Genomic DNA, 15,554 nt, shown 5'->3' on the forward strand with positions numbered 1-15,554 from the left:
ATAGGTTACAAACCAAGTTTAAGTCAATAAATTTTATTGTTTACCTGATCTATTAAAAATGAAACTTAATTCGGTTGATTTTTTTGGTTATGGAAAAGGTGAAGGTGTTGTGCTGGGTTATGGATGATGGAGGTGCTACACCAATTTGTGGGACAACTTTTTACTCAGATTTAGTGTTAAGAAATCAGATCCTCCGAGTTCTTTGTTTTTAAGTTTTTGGAAGCAAATCGGAGGATCCATTTTGCATGGAGGAAAGATCTAAAATTCACATAAAATAAATCGGACCCTGCAATTTTTCTATAATCAAAATTTTTTTTTTACGATTTACATGAAATCGGATGATCCGTTTTCTCTGTTAATTTACTTTTTGAATTAAGTTTAAAAAATCGTTGGGTCCAAATTGTGCCTGACACCACACCAATGTTAAACACCACTCCTCCCTATATCTAAGTCCAGCACCAGCTTTGCCTCTATAATCAAATTAAAAAGCAACTTAATTCCATCTGTAGTCATTATTCACACATAAACCTAAAATGTAATTCGATCATAATTTATTAAATACTTTGGATTTATGCTCCATCCCTTTAACCAATGATCAATGATTTACATTTTCAAAAAATTCTCTAAGGAAGTCACTATTATCTTACTCAAATCTCAATTAAAAAAGTAATAAAATTTTAAATAATAAGAAGAAGTATTACTATTATTCTTTTTTATAAATATGAAATATCAATCTATTTTACCAGAAGAAGGCATGGTTGAATGTGGAGCTCAGAATAGCACTCGTGTCAACGGACCCCAAATCAAATTCTAATCTCTCAAAATTTCATAATACAGACAAAATTTATTTTAAAAAATATAAAAAAGAAGAAGAAGAAGAAAAAGAAAACAGAAAAAGAAAAACAGAAATATCGCACTTTTGTGGGCTCATCTCTTTCAATATTTTTTTTTGAAAAAAAATAATAATCATAAAAAATTTATATTCATAATTTCTCAATAAATATTTTCCTTTTCCCCTGTAACTTGTACTTGTTCCCTCCAATCATTTTCCTCCGTTTTCTCTTTTCTTTTCTTTTCTTTTCTTTTTTCCGGGAAAATCACTGTCACCTCTTTGCTTGCTCTGCTTCTCCGGCGGCACAAGAAGAGGGAGGAAGTTCAGCTTCGAAAGGAAATAAAAAAACAAGAAACATTTAATCTCTGCTTTTACGAAAGCTCTTCACTTTCCATTCAAATTTCCTCTGATCATCACTCTTCTCCATGAATTGTTGAAGGTAACTCTTCTGATATACTTCCTCTCTGTTTTTGTACTTATCAAGCTAATCAGTTGATTCAAAAGTTTTAATCTTTTGTTTAGATTTTAGTATTTTCATGCATGATCGGTTTATCTAGCATGTGGGTCTTCACTAATTTCTCCAAATAATTAGCTTGAGCTGTCGGTGAGGAAAAAGTTATATATATATTTTTAATTTATTGGTCTAATTCAATCTAAAAGGTTGTATAATTATGCATGTGGTGCCTTGTGTATATTAGATTTTAACTAGATTGGTGTAGGAACTTGGTTTGTGTAGTTTAAGAAGTGGTGGTGGGTGGGGAATTGAATAATTAGGTCTGGGGCCAGGTGGTGTTGGTAGTTGTTATGATTAATCTAAGTCTATAACTATAGCTTGGTTGAGCTAAGTTGGTTTCGTTTTCTGGGTTGTATTTGGTTTTGACCTCTATGTTGACTTTGCAGTTTCACCCTTTTTGTGAAATGTTGAATGTAACGAAGTGTGAAAGTGGTGTTGATAAATGTGGGTTGTGCCTATAGAGATACAAAATGATTAATAATTGTGGCACTTTTCAGAATCTTTTTGTTGACTTTGAGTGATTTATGTAATGATGTCTTACTTACTATTTAATTAGGAAGTGATTGGATTGGATGGACAAACATTCTGGGGATTCTGCGCCAGCTCATGGTGCCACAGGTGCTTCCTCTTACTCCATGTTTAATGCATGTGTGTGTAGTTGCAAGGACATAGAGATTTGTCTTTAAACTAGAAAAAGAAATAAAATTTCAGCTGATTTTATAGGTTCATCTGGGATTTCCTCACTTAGTGTTGGTAGAAAGGTGGGAAGCAGTGCATGGGGAATACCACGCGGCACTGCTGCATTTCATGCATCAAGTGACACTAGCTTGTTCTCCAGTTCGCTTCCTGTTCTTGGGCATGAAAAGTGTAAGCTTGAGACACTTTTAGTGATATCATAGACTGGAATCACCCAGAATGATTGTTTGACCTTTTGTGTTTTCTTTTTATTCCCAATATACAGTAAATTTGACTGGTTCGGGACATTATGATCGATCTGCTGATGATAACTGGCCAAGATTAGGGAAAGTTCATAAAGATGATGTGGGGCAAGATGCACTTGAAGATATGGAAACAAAAGCAGTTGGAAAGATGCTTCCTGATGATGAAGATGAATTGTTAGCTGGGATAATGGAAGATTTTGACCTTACCAGGTTGCCGAGTCAGCTAGAGGATCTGGATGAGAATGATCTTTTTGGAAGTGTAGGAGGCTTTGAAATGGATTTTGAATCCCAAGAGAGCCTTGGTATTGGTATATCAAAGATGAGCTTATCCGATGGAGTTCCTTCAACGGCTATCGGTCAATATGCTGCACTGCCAAATGGCGTTGGAGCAGTGGCCGGGGAGCATCCTTATGGAGAGCATCCATCAAGGACCTTGTTTGTGAGGAACATCAACAGTAATGTGGAGGATTCTGAATTAAGATTGCTATTTGAGGTTTTTAATTCTAACTCAATCCATCCACTTTATCTATTTCATAAATTTTATCTTTTTAATTAGACAATCATACATTGTTTTTTTTGGTTTGTTTACAACTTTCAAAGCTCTTTTCATTTTTTCTTATAGCAATATGGGGATATCAGAACATTGTACACTGCTTGCAAGCATAGGGGTTTTGTAATGATATCTTACTATGACATTCGAGCTGCTCGCACAGCAATGCGTGCTTTGCAGAACAAGCCTTTGAGAAGAAGAAAACTTGATATTCATTTTTCAATTCCTAAGGTTTGATTCACATACTCTACCTTAGGTTTGACTAATTATTCATTGACATTATCTTTCATCTCTTTTTCTTCTGGTTTCAGGATAACCCTTCTGAAAAGGATATCAACCAAGGAACACTTGTAGTATTCAATTTGGATCCATCAGTATCAAATGATGATCTTCGCCAAATATTTGGGGCTTATGGAGAAGTCAAGGAGGTAAAACTTGAATTGTGTGTATGTTTTAACTTTCATTGAATTGTTTTTATTTAGAACTGAACCTAAATTGTATCTAATTTTTCTTCTCTATATCTTAATGATATTCTTCTTTTATTAAAAAAGAAAAGGTCTAGCACTTAAGAGTACTTGTAATTTGATCTTGAAATTGCAGATTAGGGAAACACCACATAAAAGACACCATAAATTTATCGAGTTTTATGATGTTAGAGCAGCAGAGGCTGCTCTTAAAGCATTGAATAGAAGTGATATTGCTGGAAAACGTATCAAACTTGAACCCAGCCGTCCCGGTGGAGCACGTCGAAAGTAAGTTAGTCCACAATTTTAGTTATCTTTTTTTAGTTAGTTTTGGGTTGGGGTGCTGATATTGTGTAATGAATGTTTATTGTAAATTGCAATGTCTCATAGTTGGTTGTATATTATCTCTTTTAGCTTGATGCAACAATTGAGTCAAGAGCTAGAGCAAGATGATGCTCGAACTTTCAGACATCATGGGGGTTCACCTGTAGCTAGTTCACCTCCCGGTAAAATATGTTATCTTGAAATTCAATTCTCTTTCTGGTGCTACTATCTAATTTTATAATTTTGAAAGTTATGTTCAAATTAGAAGCTAAGCTAGTTGGTACTTTTGCTCAGGTAACTGGGCACAATTTGGTAGCCCGGTTGAACATAGTCCATTACATTCTTTTAGCAAAACCCCAGGTTTGAATATTGGCAGCCCAATGAATACCAACCAGATGTCTGGATTGGCTGCAATTCTTTCGCCACATGCATCAACCTCTTCAAAAATTGCACCAATTGGAAAAGACCCTGGAAGAACTAATAATCCAAATCCGATATTCGGAAGCTCTGGACCAATACAAGGAGCTGGCTTTCAGCATTCTATGTCCTTCCCTGATCAAAAAGTAACCGCAAGTCCTAGGCCTATATCTACTGTTGGCGAATCAAGTTCGAGTTCTTCGAGTATTGGAATGTTGTCTGGTCCTCAATTTTTGTGGGGAAGTCCAACTACCTACTCGGAACGTTCAAACACATCTGCTTGGTCTTCATCATCTCAGGGGCTTCCATTTAATTCTAGTGGACAAAGGCAGGGTTTCCCTTATACTAGTCGGCACAATTCTTTTCTTGGTTCTCACCTCCATCACCATGTTGGTTCTGCTCCATCTGGTCTTACTTTCGATAGGCAGTTTAGCTACTTTCCCGAGTCACATGAAACTTCAATCAAGAGCTCAAATGCATTTGGGAGTTTAAATCACGGTGATGGGAATTTCTTGATGAACATGGGTCCTCATGCATCTCTAGGAGCTGGTGTTGGCCTTTCAGGAAATGCAACCGAAATTGGTTCGCCTAATTTCAGAATGATGTCACCACTGCCTAGACATGGTTCATTGTTCCTTGGAAATGGTTCATATTCTGGACTAGGAGCAGCTAACTCTGAGTTGTTAACTGAACGTGGTAGAACTAGGCGACCTGATAATAATGGGAACCAAATTGATGGCAAGAAGCAGTACCAGCTTGATCTGGACAAAATTATGAGCGGGGAAGACACAAGGACTACATTAATGATTAAAAACATTCCTAATAAGTAAGAACTGAAAAAGTATCATAGCAAAGAGATCACTATACTAGCAACCTGAGTATTGTGGTAACAGTAAGTGATATATTTAGTAATGTTTTTTTACCTATTGTGATTAAGGTACACTTCAAAGATGCTCCTTGCTGCAATTGATGAGGATCACATGGGAAGCTATGACTTTTTGTATTTGCCGATTGACTTTAAGGTATACATATCCTATATATATATGTGTGCTTGATGAAGAAAATCGTTATGCGACATATTTATTAAAGTCAGTTCTCTCTATTGCAGAACAAGTGTAATGTGGGCTATGCTTTCATCAATATGGTGTCTCCTTCACACATCATCCCCTTCTATAAGGTCTGAGTTCTATCCAAGTTCTATCTATTTGGAAATTTGAGGCCATATGATTATCTCTATATATATTTGTGTGATATTGGTTTGTGATGTAATTATATTTGTAATTTTCTCTGCTTTACTAAAATTTTGAGACATCAGCCCCTTCTACAAGTTTTAAACCCTAATTTTCAACATCAAAAGGTCACATTTTTTGGCAACTATATTCAACTAAACTTATACTTGTACGGGATTAAGATGGATATGTATTTTGAAAAAAAAAAAAAACTATTTAGTATATAATAATTTGAGAAATATTAGGTGACCAACATTTTTTCGTTTTATTAACATTACATTTGAACTAACAGTAGCTAACTCTCATTGTTAGATGAAAAAAATATTTCTCTAAAAAATTGATGAAACCTGTGCTGCTCTTAAGAAGTTTGCATGATTGCAGGCATTTAATGGGAAGAAGTGGGAAAAGTTCAACAGCGAAAAAGTTGCTTCACTTGCTTATGCGCGAATCCAAGGAAAGGGTGCACTTGTGACACATTTTCAGAATTCAAGCCTAATGAATGAGGATAAACGGTGTCGGCCAATTCTCTTCCATTCAGAGGGCCAAGAGATTGGTGACCAGGTTCTGTTATAAAACGTTACATTCGATGATCAATCATTTCTTCTGTCCATATATCGTTTAAAAGTGTTTATCTGACAACTTTTCCGCATTCTATCCAGGAACATTTCCTCTCAAGCAATTTGAATATATGTATTCGTCAACCGGATGGGTCTTACTCAGGTGATTTGTTGGAGAGCCCGAAGGGCAATTCGGATGAAAACTAGAGAAATATTAACTAAGATATTATGTTCCTAGCCAATAATAAATGTGGTTCTAGGAGTGCTAACTAGTGCATAGCTAATCATCATAAGGTGTACAAAGCTAATTCGTCGAAATAGGTGGAAAGAAGTGTTTACAAGACTAAGGGTTTGTTCGCGAGTTTGAGTTTTGGAGGGAAAGGGAGGGAATGGGTGGAAGGTTTTCAAGAATAAAATAGAGTTGTCTTTATACTTTAAACACACCCCTTCCTTCCTTTCCTCTCTAAAACTTGAGCTCGCAAACATACCCTAAGAAAAGGAATTCTAATATGTTAATTGTTCGTAACGATGATCGAAAGCGAAGAAGAAGAAGAAGAAGAGAAGTTTGTTAATGTGTAGATAGGAATTGTCATTTAACCGGCGGAAGAGAATAACCATGCATGCCAGATTGTGCAGGATGACTACTCAGTTTGGGATTTGTTATTTGTTTTCTTTTTTGGCCATCCTTTTGCTGTGGTATGCAAAATGTGATTAATGTTCATATGGGTTGGGAGGGAAGATTTTCAGATGAAAAAGATAAGTTGTGTATAGAAGGGATGTAATTAACTATTCTGTGTCCACTGTTGTCATGTAACAAAAACTGTTGAATAATGACTTGTATATATAATTGTATTTATTTTAGAAATTGTTACCAAAAATTTATATGCTTTATACCGTTCTTTGTTGTTTAAAATAATGTTATTTCTGTTTATGTTATAGATGAACAATGATTGTTCTTTTTCAAATTTTAGGTTATAATGAAATAATTATCAGCATGTTTTCCCAAAACTAACTAGTAACAAACTCAGAACATATTATAATCATCAAATTAAAATTCAAATTATAGCTTCTTTGATTTTATTGTTTTAGGAAACTACATGCCTTAAACTTAAACTGTAACAATAAACGGCAGTCCGGTGCACAAATGGTATAGGAAAGTTTTCAAGTATATCGCTACACTGGTGTTTTAATAAATTTTAACCGTTAACCTTAATTATATATATTATATATATTTTTTATAATTAAAATCAACGGTTAAAAATTATTGAAACAGCATTGTACCAATACACTTGGAAATTTTCCAATGGTATAACGTAGATAGCCTTAATAATTGCATAGATTCCGCCACTTAAAACCAACGAACATGGAGACAACTCAACTGATGCTTTGAGATTTCTCTTCCTATCAATAACGAAGAAAAATATGATTGAGCCAAAGTTAGATATTTGTGTCATACACATTGAACCATGGACTCCCAAATTGTTGACCATAGATGTGTGCTTAAACATTAAGATACCATAGTTCAACATAGAACTTATCCATTTTCTGACTCAGTTTTAAATCTGATGTGTTTTCTGTCATTTGTAAGTGTCGCTCAGCTACTTTCTTAAATGAAAGTTTTTCTTCTATAAAAAAAAAAAAAAGAAAAGACGGATATGATTGCATTGATTGATGGGGTCTTATGTTAAGAGTTGACAACCACAACTTAGTTCAGATTACATCCAAAGCAAGAGGAAATTCACACTTTTCACTGAGTTGAGAGCTAAGATAGGATATTAAACTCAAGTGAATGGAACATTATTAGTTTTTAAGGTAATGTTTGCCTTCAAATTTGTAGAGCATTAGCAATGGAGCCAGCTAAACTCAACACTTCAAAAGGAGCTTTGTTTCCTATAGCTTTCACAGTAAGGGGGCAAGAATCTGTGATCCAGAAGTGGGTAAAGGCTTTCTCCAAGCTTTCTGTATGTTGAGTCAAATGGCAACAACATTCAAATATATGTACATGATTTTGAGAAAGTATAACGTGTGTTACATGATGCCATGACTAACCGTTTTTATGGAGGAACCGGTCCCACGATTGGTTAGGAAATACGCCATGGGTGACATAGGCACTCACCTTTGCTGCACCATGAGCTGCTAAAACTTTCTAAGGGATATCAACAAGAAAAAAGAAAGTAAGAAATGACAAGTTGCAGAATACAGACATCCATTGCTAATGCTATCTAGCATTCTCACATGGAGCTTTTGCTTTCCTCAAATTCCAATTATTAAAACCCGGGGATGGCGATTACTTAACCATTTACCTGACATTCAATCAGAGTGCTGCCGGATTGGACCAAATCATCAACAATGACAACATGATGACCAGTTGCATTGCCTTCCTTGACCCGAACTATCCTCTTGTCGCCCTCACGAACCTTGTTACATACCACCTACCACTTCGAAAGAATCAGACACTCATAAAAGATGAATTATAACTTAAACAGCTAGATTTTCCACAGAAGACACACCACTGAAAAATTATCGAACTGCTTGTGGAATCGCTTCCAAGCACCATCATCTGGAAATGCTATAACAACCTAGAAACAACAAGTTCAAATTCAGTATATTAGAAACAACAAGTGAATCACAAGCAGGGCAATGTACCGCACATATAATACAACAAATACTGCAAAGATTCAGGATAAAATGCAACAACTCTCAGGAGTACTCACATTATTAGCATCCGGAAGCTGACTCAGTCGTTGCTTTAAGAGAGGAATACCAGTCTCAAACAAGGGCAGAACCTCATCCCCAAAATAAAACCTCTCCTGCATGAATTTTAAATAAATAGTACAAAATAATAGAGTGAACAGATGCAGCATATAGAAATGAAAGCAAAGAAACTATACATATGTTGATATGCAATGTTCAAAAAGCCACAAGCTGCCATTAACAGTAATAAGTATCAACCCTAAAGATATCAAAATTCTAAGAAACATATAATATCCAAGAGTTCATCCTGTACTTAACAGATAGAAGTTTATTTACTGTATGGCACCAAAAATCCAAAAGGCAATGTAACCATGCATCCAACCAAATAAGTATATCAGCAAAAAACTTAATAATTATTCATAAAGACCTTAACTAAAGCAATTTTAGGTTTAATTCATTAGCAATACAAACCTGCAAAGCATGAATATCATATATGACCAAACTGGTTGGGCCACCTCTCGAAATTGGGATGTTTGACAACATCCTTGCAAGGGTGAAGGCAGTTGCCACATCACCTTCTTCCTCCATGCGCTCGAAGGAACCGGTTGGAAAGAACGGCAACACCAATGTGAAGGAAGCAACAAACAGACGAGGGAGCGCATATATGACAGAAAGCTGCTCAAAGACATGTGCAGGAGAGCTGAAAGATGCCAAGAAAGCAACATGCTGACCTCTGAGCTCTTCTGCATTGTTTATATATATGTTTGGAAATCCATCCGCAAAAGACCTGAAAAAAAGCATAAATCTCATCACTTTTTCTTCAGTTTTAGTTCTTAAAACAAAACAAAAGTCCATTTTTTTTTCCTATCATTTATGCATAGAAACATAGTAATCGTTGGTGATCATCAACCACTGATCAGAAACACTAAGAATCATGATAATAAGGCAAAAACAAAGAAACCCAAAATAAGAAATGGATAAAAAAGCAAAGAAAAAGTGCTTTTCAGAATGAAATAGATTAAAAAAAGAAGCTGAGATTGTGGGAACAGAGAGAAAGAGACCTCCATTTGATATTCTGGAGAATGATGTGATCACAGCGAGCAGCAACCTTGAGAGCAAGGTCTTCACAGTCAAGTGAGTAGAAGAGATTGACAGGCTTCTTTGAGTTTGGAATGGGTGTGGGAACTTTCCCTTTCTCTATTGCCATTCCTTAATTTTATCAAACACAAGGTGGGCACTCGCACAAAGATTTTGTTTCAGACTCGCTGACTCAAGTAAACTCCTTACGAGTCTATTACTAAAAGCCGAAGGGCTTCACCAACAAATTAATATGGTTCCATCATTTTCTTTCTCTTAACAAAATAAAAATTGGATTTTTTTTTGTCAGGGAAAATGGGTTTATTTTTATGAAGGCCCTAATGTCTCGCCTGAACTGGGCTATGTCCATTCAAACCCAAATCTATCCAAGACAAAAAATAATACCAAATCTACTTCAAAAGGACATTAATCTGCCCCAAAAAAATGACAATAAAATTGTTCAAATCTTCAATACAACATAAAATAGATACTCATTATTCCGCATAAACAAGTATCAACAGTCTAATATCGCCTTATATATGCAGTAATTTATTGACCATCAATAACTTAAATTGAACTCTGATCCGTATAGAAAACCAAAAATAAAATAAAATAGTGAATGTTCCAATAAAAATTTTATAATTATTTTTTATTAGATAATAAATTAAAATTTGATGTTGATATGTTATAAAAATATTATTTTTATCTAAAAATATTGTTATTCTCTTTAAGCCGTTATTTTCTTTCATAAGTCATATTTTTAAAGTGTGGTTAGACAAATATCTTTAGGTAAAATATTTTTAGTATCTTTATTAGAATAAGTACCTAATTAAATTAGTCCATATAATCAACTTTGTATAGTTGAGTGGTTGTTTACTTATCTGATTAAATAAAGGTGACTACCCTAACAAAGATTTTATGATTGTCATTATGTGAAGATATTTTATTTTAATTATTAGATGATAAATTGTAAGGCTTAATTTTTATATGTTATAAAAGTATTATCTTTATTTTAAATGTGGCTAAACAAATAAGTCACACTTCTTAAACAAAGTCATCATAAAAAAAATATTTTTAGCATCTTCATTAGAATAGTTACCATAAACAAATATTAAAAATTTTAATTTTCTTTGTCTACATAGTTATCTAATTAATTTATTCATCTTATTTTATACTTTTAAAATTTCATCAAATTAATCTAATCTATCTTTACCATGAGTTTTAAGTGAACATAAAAAATGAATTACAATATATTTCTTAAATTCATATGTTTTTTTTTTTGTCGGTGGATTGGACAACTCCCAATCCTAGGTACACAATACACATCCACACACTCTTCACATACTTATCAATTTTTTTTTTCAGTTGTAACTGATAGGACTCGAATTCAAAACCTTTGAAATGGGAGGGGACAGAATATCGTGTGGGTTATGGCTCATTGGCAAATTCATATTATTTAGATAGTGTCACACATGACAACATTTCTTTTTAAAGCTCATGAAATAACATGATTTTTGTTTTCACCAACTCTCTAGAACACCCTAGTGTCTAAGCATTTGTATTGTATGCATTATTATAAGTATATAATTGCCCAAACTTTCCCATATGGATGGATTACCAACAATCATATATTCATATGGCATATTCAAAACAAATGCTACCAATATATATATATATATATATAATTTCCTTGGTAATCACTACAAAAATGCATGCATGGTTAGTTGTCATTTATCAATCATTTTCTCTCTCCATGAATTATCCAATGGATTTTCATTAGTTTTATCTTTCATATAGGATAGGGTTATTATCCTAGCAAAATAAATATCCAAGGACCAAGATTAGTTGTGTGTTTGTGTCATGGAATTACTTTGAACCCTACAAAATTAATTCCCTTGACAAGTCAATTTATGTGGTATCCAACATAAACACACTCACCCACAAATAAACTTTTATTTATGCTATAATATGAAAGAAACATATAAGAAATTCACATATCTCTTCATTATATTATATAGATTATCACCATTATCATTATCATTATCATCATCATTATCATCGTTACTATCATTATTTTCATTTTCATTATCATTAATATCATTTTTAATTACAAGGTCCTCTATGGTCCATCTCCTATGAAGAAACAAGTTGACAAAATGGAATCAACGAAAAAGAATATATAAGTATATACTATATAGCATTCATATGAGGAGTGACACCTAAGTAGTTTGAGTATATTATAATTTATTTCTCTCATAATAATATTAAACCACTGACCAAGTAACCATTGAAATCAATAAGTGCAAAAAAATAAAAAATAAAAAAAGCACCGACAATAGAGGCTAGAAATTATATATATAAATTATCTTATTAGAGCCGATCAATATTTCACCAGAGGAATAATAATAATAATAATAATAATAATAATAATAATAATAATAATAATAATAATAATAATAAAACCTCGATATCTCTTCTCCTTCTCTTGAGTTAGGTCAAATACTTAGTTGCTTTTCTAATAATAATAAAATTTGAAGTTAAATCGAAATGAAAATCATTTTATTCATCAAATATCTAGCTACTAATAAAAATGACAGAGACAAATATTTTCTCCCCTATTCATATATATAGTACAAAGATATTTTTTGTTTCAATATACCTTTTAGGAAATAAATGAAAATTTGGAATACGTTTATCTTTATAATTATTTTGAATACTTTTTTTTTTTGTTAAAAACCAAGCATTTTCACGTGAACAACACTCAAATTAATTTTAGACAACTACTTTTTTCCGTTATTGAAAAAATGAAAGGCAACTATATATGCAATTTCAAGTATGAAAATGATTAAAAATCCTAATTTATATTTTTATTAATCATCTTTCTAATTGTTAAATAAAAGTTTTTTTTTGGATTTTTTAATCTTTTTAAAATAATATATTTAAATTTGTCTTAAGACCACAGAACTTTGGATGCATGAATAATTGGTCTTATTTTTTTAATGGACCATTTAATTTAATTAGATCAATTCATATTTAGATGATAGATATGACTTTGAATATTATACATTAACTAATAAAATTTAATAGCTATTTCACATACACATTATATGTAATTATGTACTAGTGTATATCAATAGGCACTTTAGAGTCACAAAAAAAAAAAAAAAAAATAGGCACTTTAGTGCCTATTGTTTCATTTGTTTATTTATTAAATATATAAAAAAGTATTAAAAATTGAATTAGTTGAGATGATAAGTGATTTATAATTTTAACAAAAATTCATGGTTCAAATTAAAAAAAAAATATTTTTTTATAAATTATATATAACAAAGAGTATTTAAAAAAAATGAGACACCGATTTTTCTTGTATTCCTATTATATAGTATAGAATATAAATAAACGTCTTGTAATTTAAACATAAATAAGTTCAGTATATACATAATATAATTTATAATAAAACGCAATAGCATCTTTTAATTTATATAGTTTTACCAAATAAAAATAAGACACTATATTAATGTTATTATTTATTGAATAAAATACATTTTCAAATAATTATATGACTTTAGACCGATAATCAAATATAACATAGCTTAAGAGATTTTGCAAAAATGTATGTTTTAGGCAAGCTTTTTTAATTTTAGGGTAAGTGATGAGACTAGAAACACAAGTGGATCTTCTCACTTTTATATTTTAATTAATTATTTAAATGTTATTTTGATTTTATTATTAGTCATACAATATACAATATTGGAAGAAGAAAAACAAAAGGAGAGAATTATAGGAGTGCTTGTTTCAAGGTTTGTAAGACTAGAGTATACTAACAAATATATGGTTTAATTAAGAATAATCTTATATAATAATTTTTCAAAAAAAAAATGAACATATATAAAAAGTAATTATGGTAGTAGTTGGTAGTCAACAAAATTTGTGGTTGTTCATAATTGTTTCATATATTAGATATTTGAATTTAATCCAAAGTACAAGTTTGAGGTTGCTATCATCAATTGAGTTCAGTATGGGGCATATATATGGGCCATGACCAACTCATTGTATTAATGTATTATGAACAAACCCTAATTATTGTGCAAATTAAATAAAGAATTTAATTTTGATGTACTGATAATATAAAATAAATATTTTTGTTAATATAGCATTATGTAATTAAATGCACGTATAAAACTATGTATATTTACAGTGTATTAAAATTAAATTATTAAATAAAAGGGTTGATGTGATTAGTAGAATTTTGCATGAGTATGAAAACATTCCCTAAGCCCATTAAATATGTAACACAAAGAATTAAGATATATTTGAGCAATCACAACTAAGTTCCATCATGGATATATATGATTATTCTCCTGTTCTATTTGGAGGGGATATATATTATTCTTTAGCATATATGCAAATATATATGTTAAGCTTTATTTAATTAAAATCCGAATGTTCCATGATAACATTCAATTTAGGAGTTACTAAATCAATAATTATTGTAGGGAATAAAGGTTACAGTATTACATAAAACCTTATAATAATAATAATATATATTATTCCCATGACTCATTTAATCCCATGAAGTTAATTAATGTGTCCACCTACCCGTCATTATCAACATCTGCTTATATTATTTGAATCATTGTTTGCAAGCACGCAGTTTTATGAATATCACTGCATATATCTAGAGTGTTACTAATAATTAATATTATGATATGAATATATTCATCAATATGATGTAACGATAAAAAATTGGAAAAAAGAACAATGCAAGCAAAGATATAGTAACATATATATGACAATAATATATATATAGTAGTGTGAAAGATAAATCAATTTTGAATGTATATTATACCACTTAATATTTTTTATTAATTCAAATCGTGCTTACCTATATATATATATATATATAGGGTAGTCTTCTGATTTGAAGTTTTGAATGAACACACCAAAAGTAACATATACTATATAACAATTTCATTAAATATGAGGTCCCACCTTACACATTTGCTCTTTCACTCCCTAAATGCATATTTATTACTCATGTTTGCATATTTGCATTTCTTTTGTTTTTTAAGGTGATGTATTATGTAAAAGCTCACGCTCTCAAAAATTTTGTTTTTATTTTTAATATTGAAGTGGCAGTGGTGTTTTTTTTAAATGTGGATTGTTAGGGTGTTATATTTAAATGTGGGATCGTTTAACTAGAGAAGCAGAAATCGGACCGTCCGATTTGTTAGAGGTACAGAAATCGGACCGTCCGATTTCTAGAGGTACAGAAATCGGACCGTCTAATTTTTGAGAGGTACAAAAATCGGACCCAGGGATTTCTGAGAGATACACAAATCGGTCCTAGGAATGTGTTAAAAAAAATTAAAAAATTTTAAGTACAGAAATCGGATCCAGAGATTTGTGTACTTCTACGGTTTTAAAAAACACAAAAAATTACAATATTAAAGTATATCACCACTTTTACTTCCATAACAAAAAAAATTAGCTAAGTTTACTCTATATTATATACATGGTTAAAAAAAATTATTTATATAGCTAAATCAATCACTAAAATCAGTCACAATATATTTACATATAAATATTAGTTTAGTTTAATATATTTTTAATATAATTAATTTTAATATATAGCTGATATAATTGTAAAATTAATTATAGAAACTAAATTTTTTTGCCGTTTTATTCACTAGACTTGACATACATTTTATTTATGAAAGTTTAGTATCAAATAATCACTTAAATTGAGGTAGACACATTAACATGTCTATACTAAATTTGGGTGTTTTTTCAACGTTGTTGTCTTCTCTTGACATATTTAGGTAAAAAAAAAAGCTTTAACATTCATTATATTTAACTTTTCATTATTGTACGTATGGTTGACACTTGACACTATCATTTTCTAAATAAATATCACAATCATAAATGTTATATATCCAACAATAACAACCAAAA

General features: G+C 31.4%; 2 protein-coding genes across 3 annotated transcripts; one reads left to right on the forward strand and one right to left on the reverse strand.

The window, feature by feature from the left end:
* Positions 1-904: 904 nt before the first annotated feature.
* LOC107609023 (protein MEI2-like 2) lies at positions 905-6,706 on the forward strand. 2 transcript variants are annotated; one of them, XM_016310841.3, is made up of 13 exons: positions 905-1,271; positions 1,903-1,964; positions 2,070-2,213; positions 2,308-2,780; positions 2,910-3,068; positions 3,149-3,265; positions 3,438-3,589; positions 3,716-3,807; positions 3,920-4,868; positions 4,980-5,064; positions 5,151-5,219; positions 5,653-5,832; positions 5,931-6,706. In XM_016310841.3, the coding sequence occupies exons 2-13, from the start codon at positions 1,919-1,921 to the stop codon at positions 6,033-6,035; spliced, it is 2,571 nt and encodes an 856-aa protein (XP_016166327.1). In that variant the 5' UTR covers positions 905-1,271; positions 1,903-1,918; the 3' UTR covers positions 6,036-6,706. The 2 variants fall into 2 exon arrangements, with proteins under 2 accessions (XP_016166327.1, XP_088348777.1); XM_088492651.1 differs by having other exon boundaries at positions 1,016-1,271; positions 1,907-1,964.
* A 757-nt stretch (positions 6,707-7,463) lies between these two features.
* On the reverse strand, positions 7,464-9,874 carry LOC107609500 (ribose-phosphate pyrophosphokinase 4). The gene is made up of 7 exons (XM_016311492.3): positions 9,584-9,874; positions 8,994-9,309; positions 8,543-8,638; positions 8,339-8,407; positions 8,132-8,260; positions 7,878-7,974; positions 7,464-7,787 (listed from the first exon to the last, which is right to left on the reverse strand). The coding sequence occupies exons 1-7, from the start codon at positions 9,727-9,729 to the stop codon at positions 7,654-7,656; spliced, it is 987 nt and encodes a 328-aa protein (XP_016166978.1). The 5' UTR covers positions 9,730-9,874; the 3' UTR covers positions 7,464-7,653.
* Positions 9,875-15,554: the final 5,680 nt, after the last annotated feature.

This window comes from Arachis ipaensis, chromosome B7 (assembly GCF_059453495.1).
Source record: "Arachis ipaensis isolate K30076 ecotype BB chromosome B7, ASM5945349v1, whole genome shotgun sequence".
NCBI lineage: Eukaryota > Viridiplantae > Streptophyta > Magnoliopsida > Fabales > Fabaceae > Arachis > Arachis ipaensis.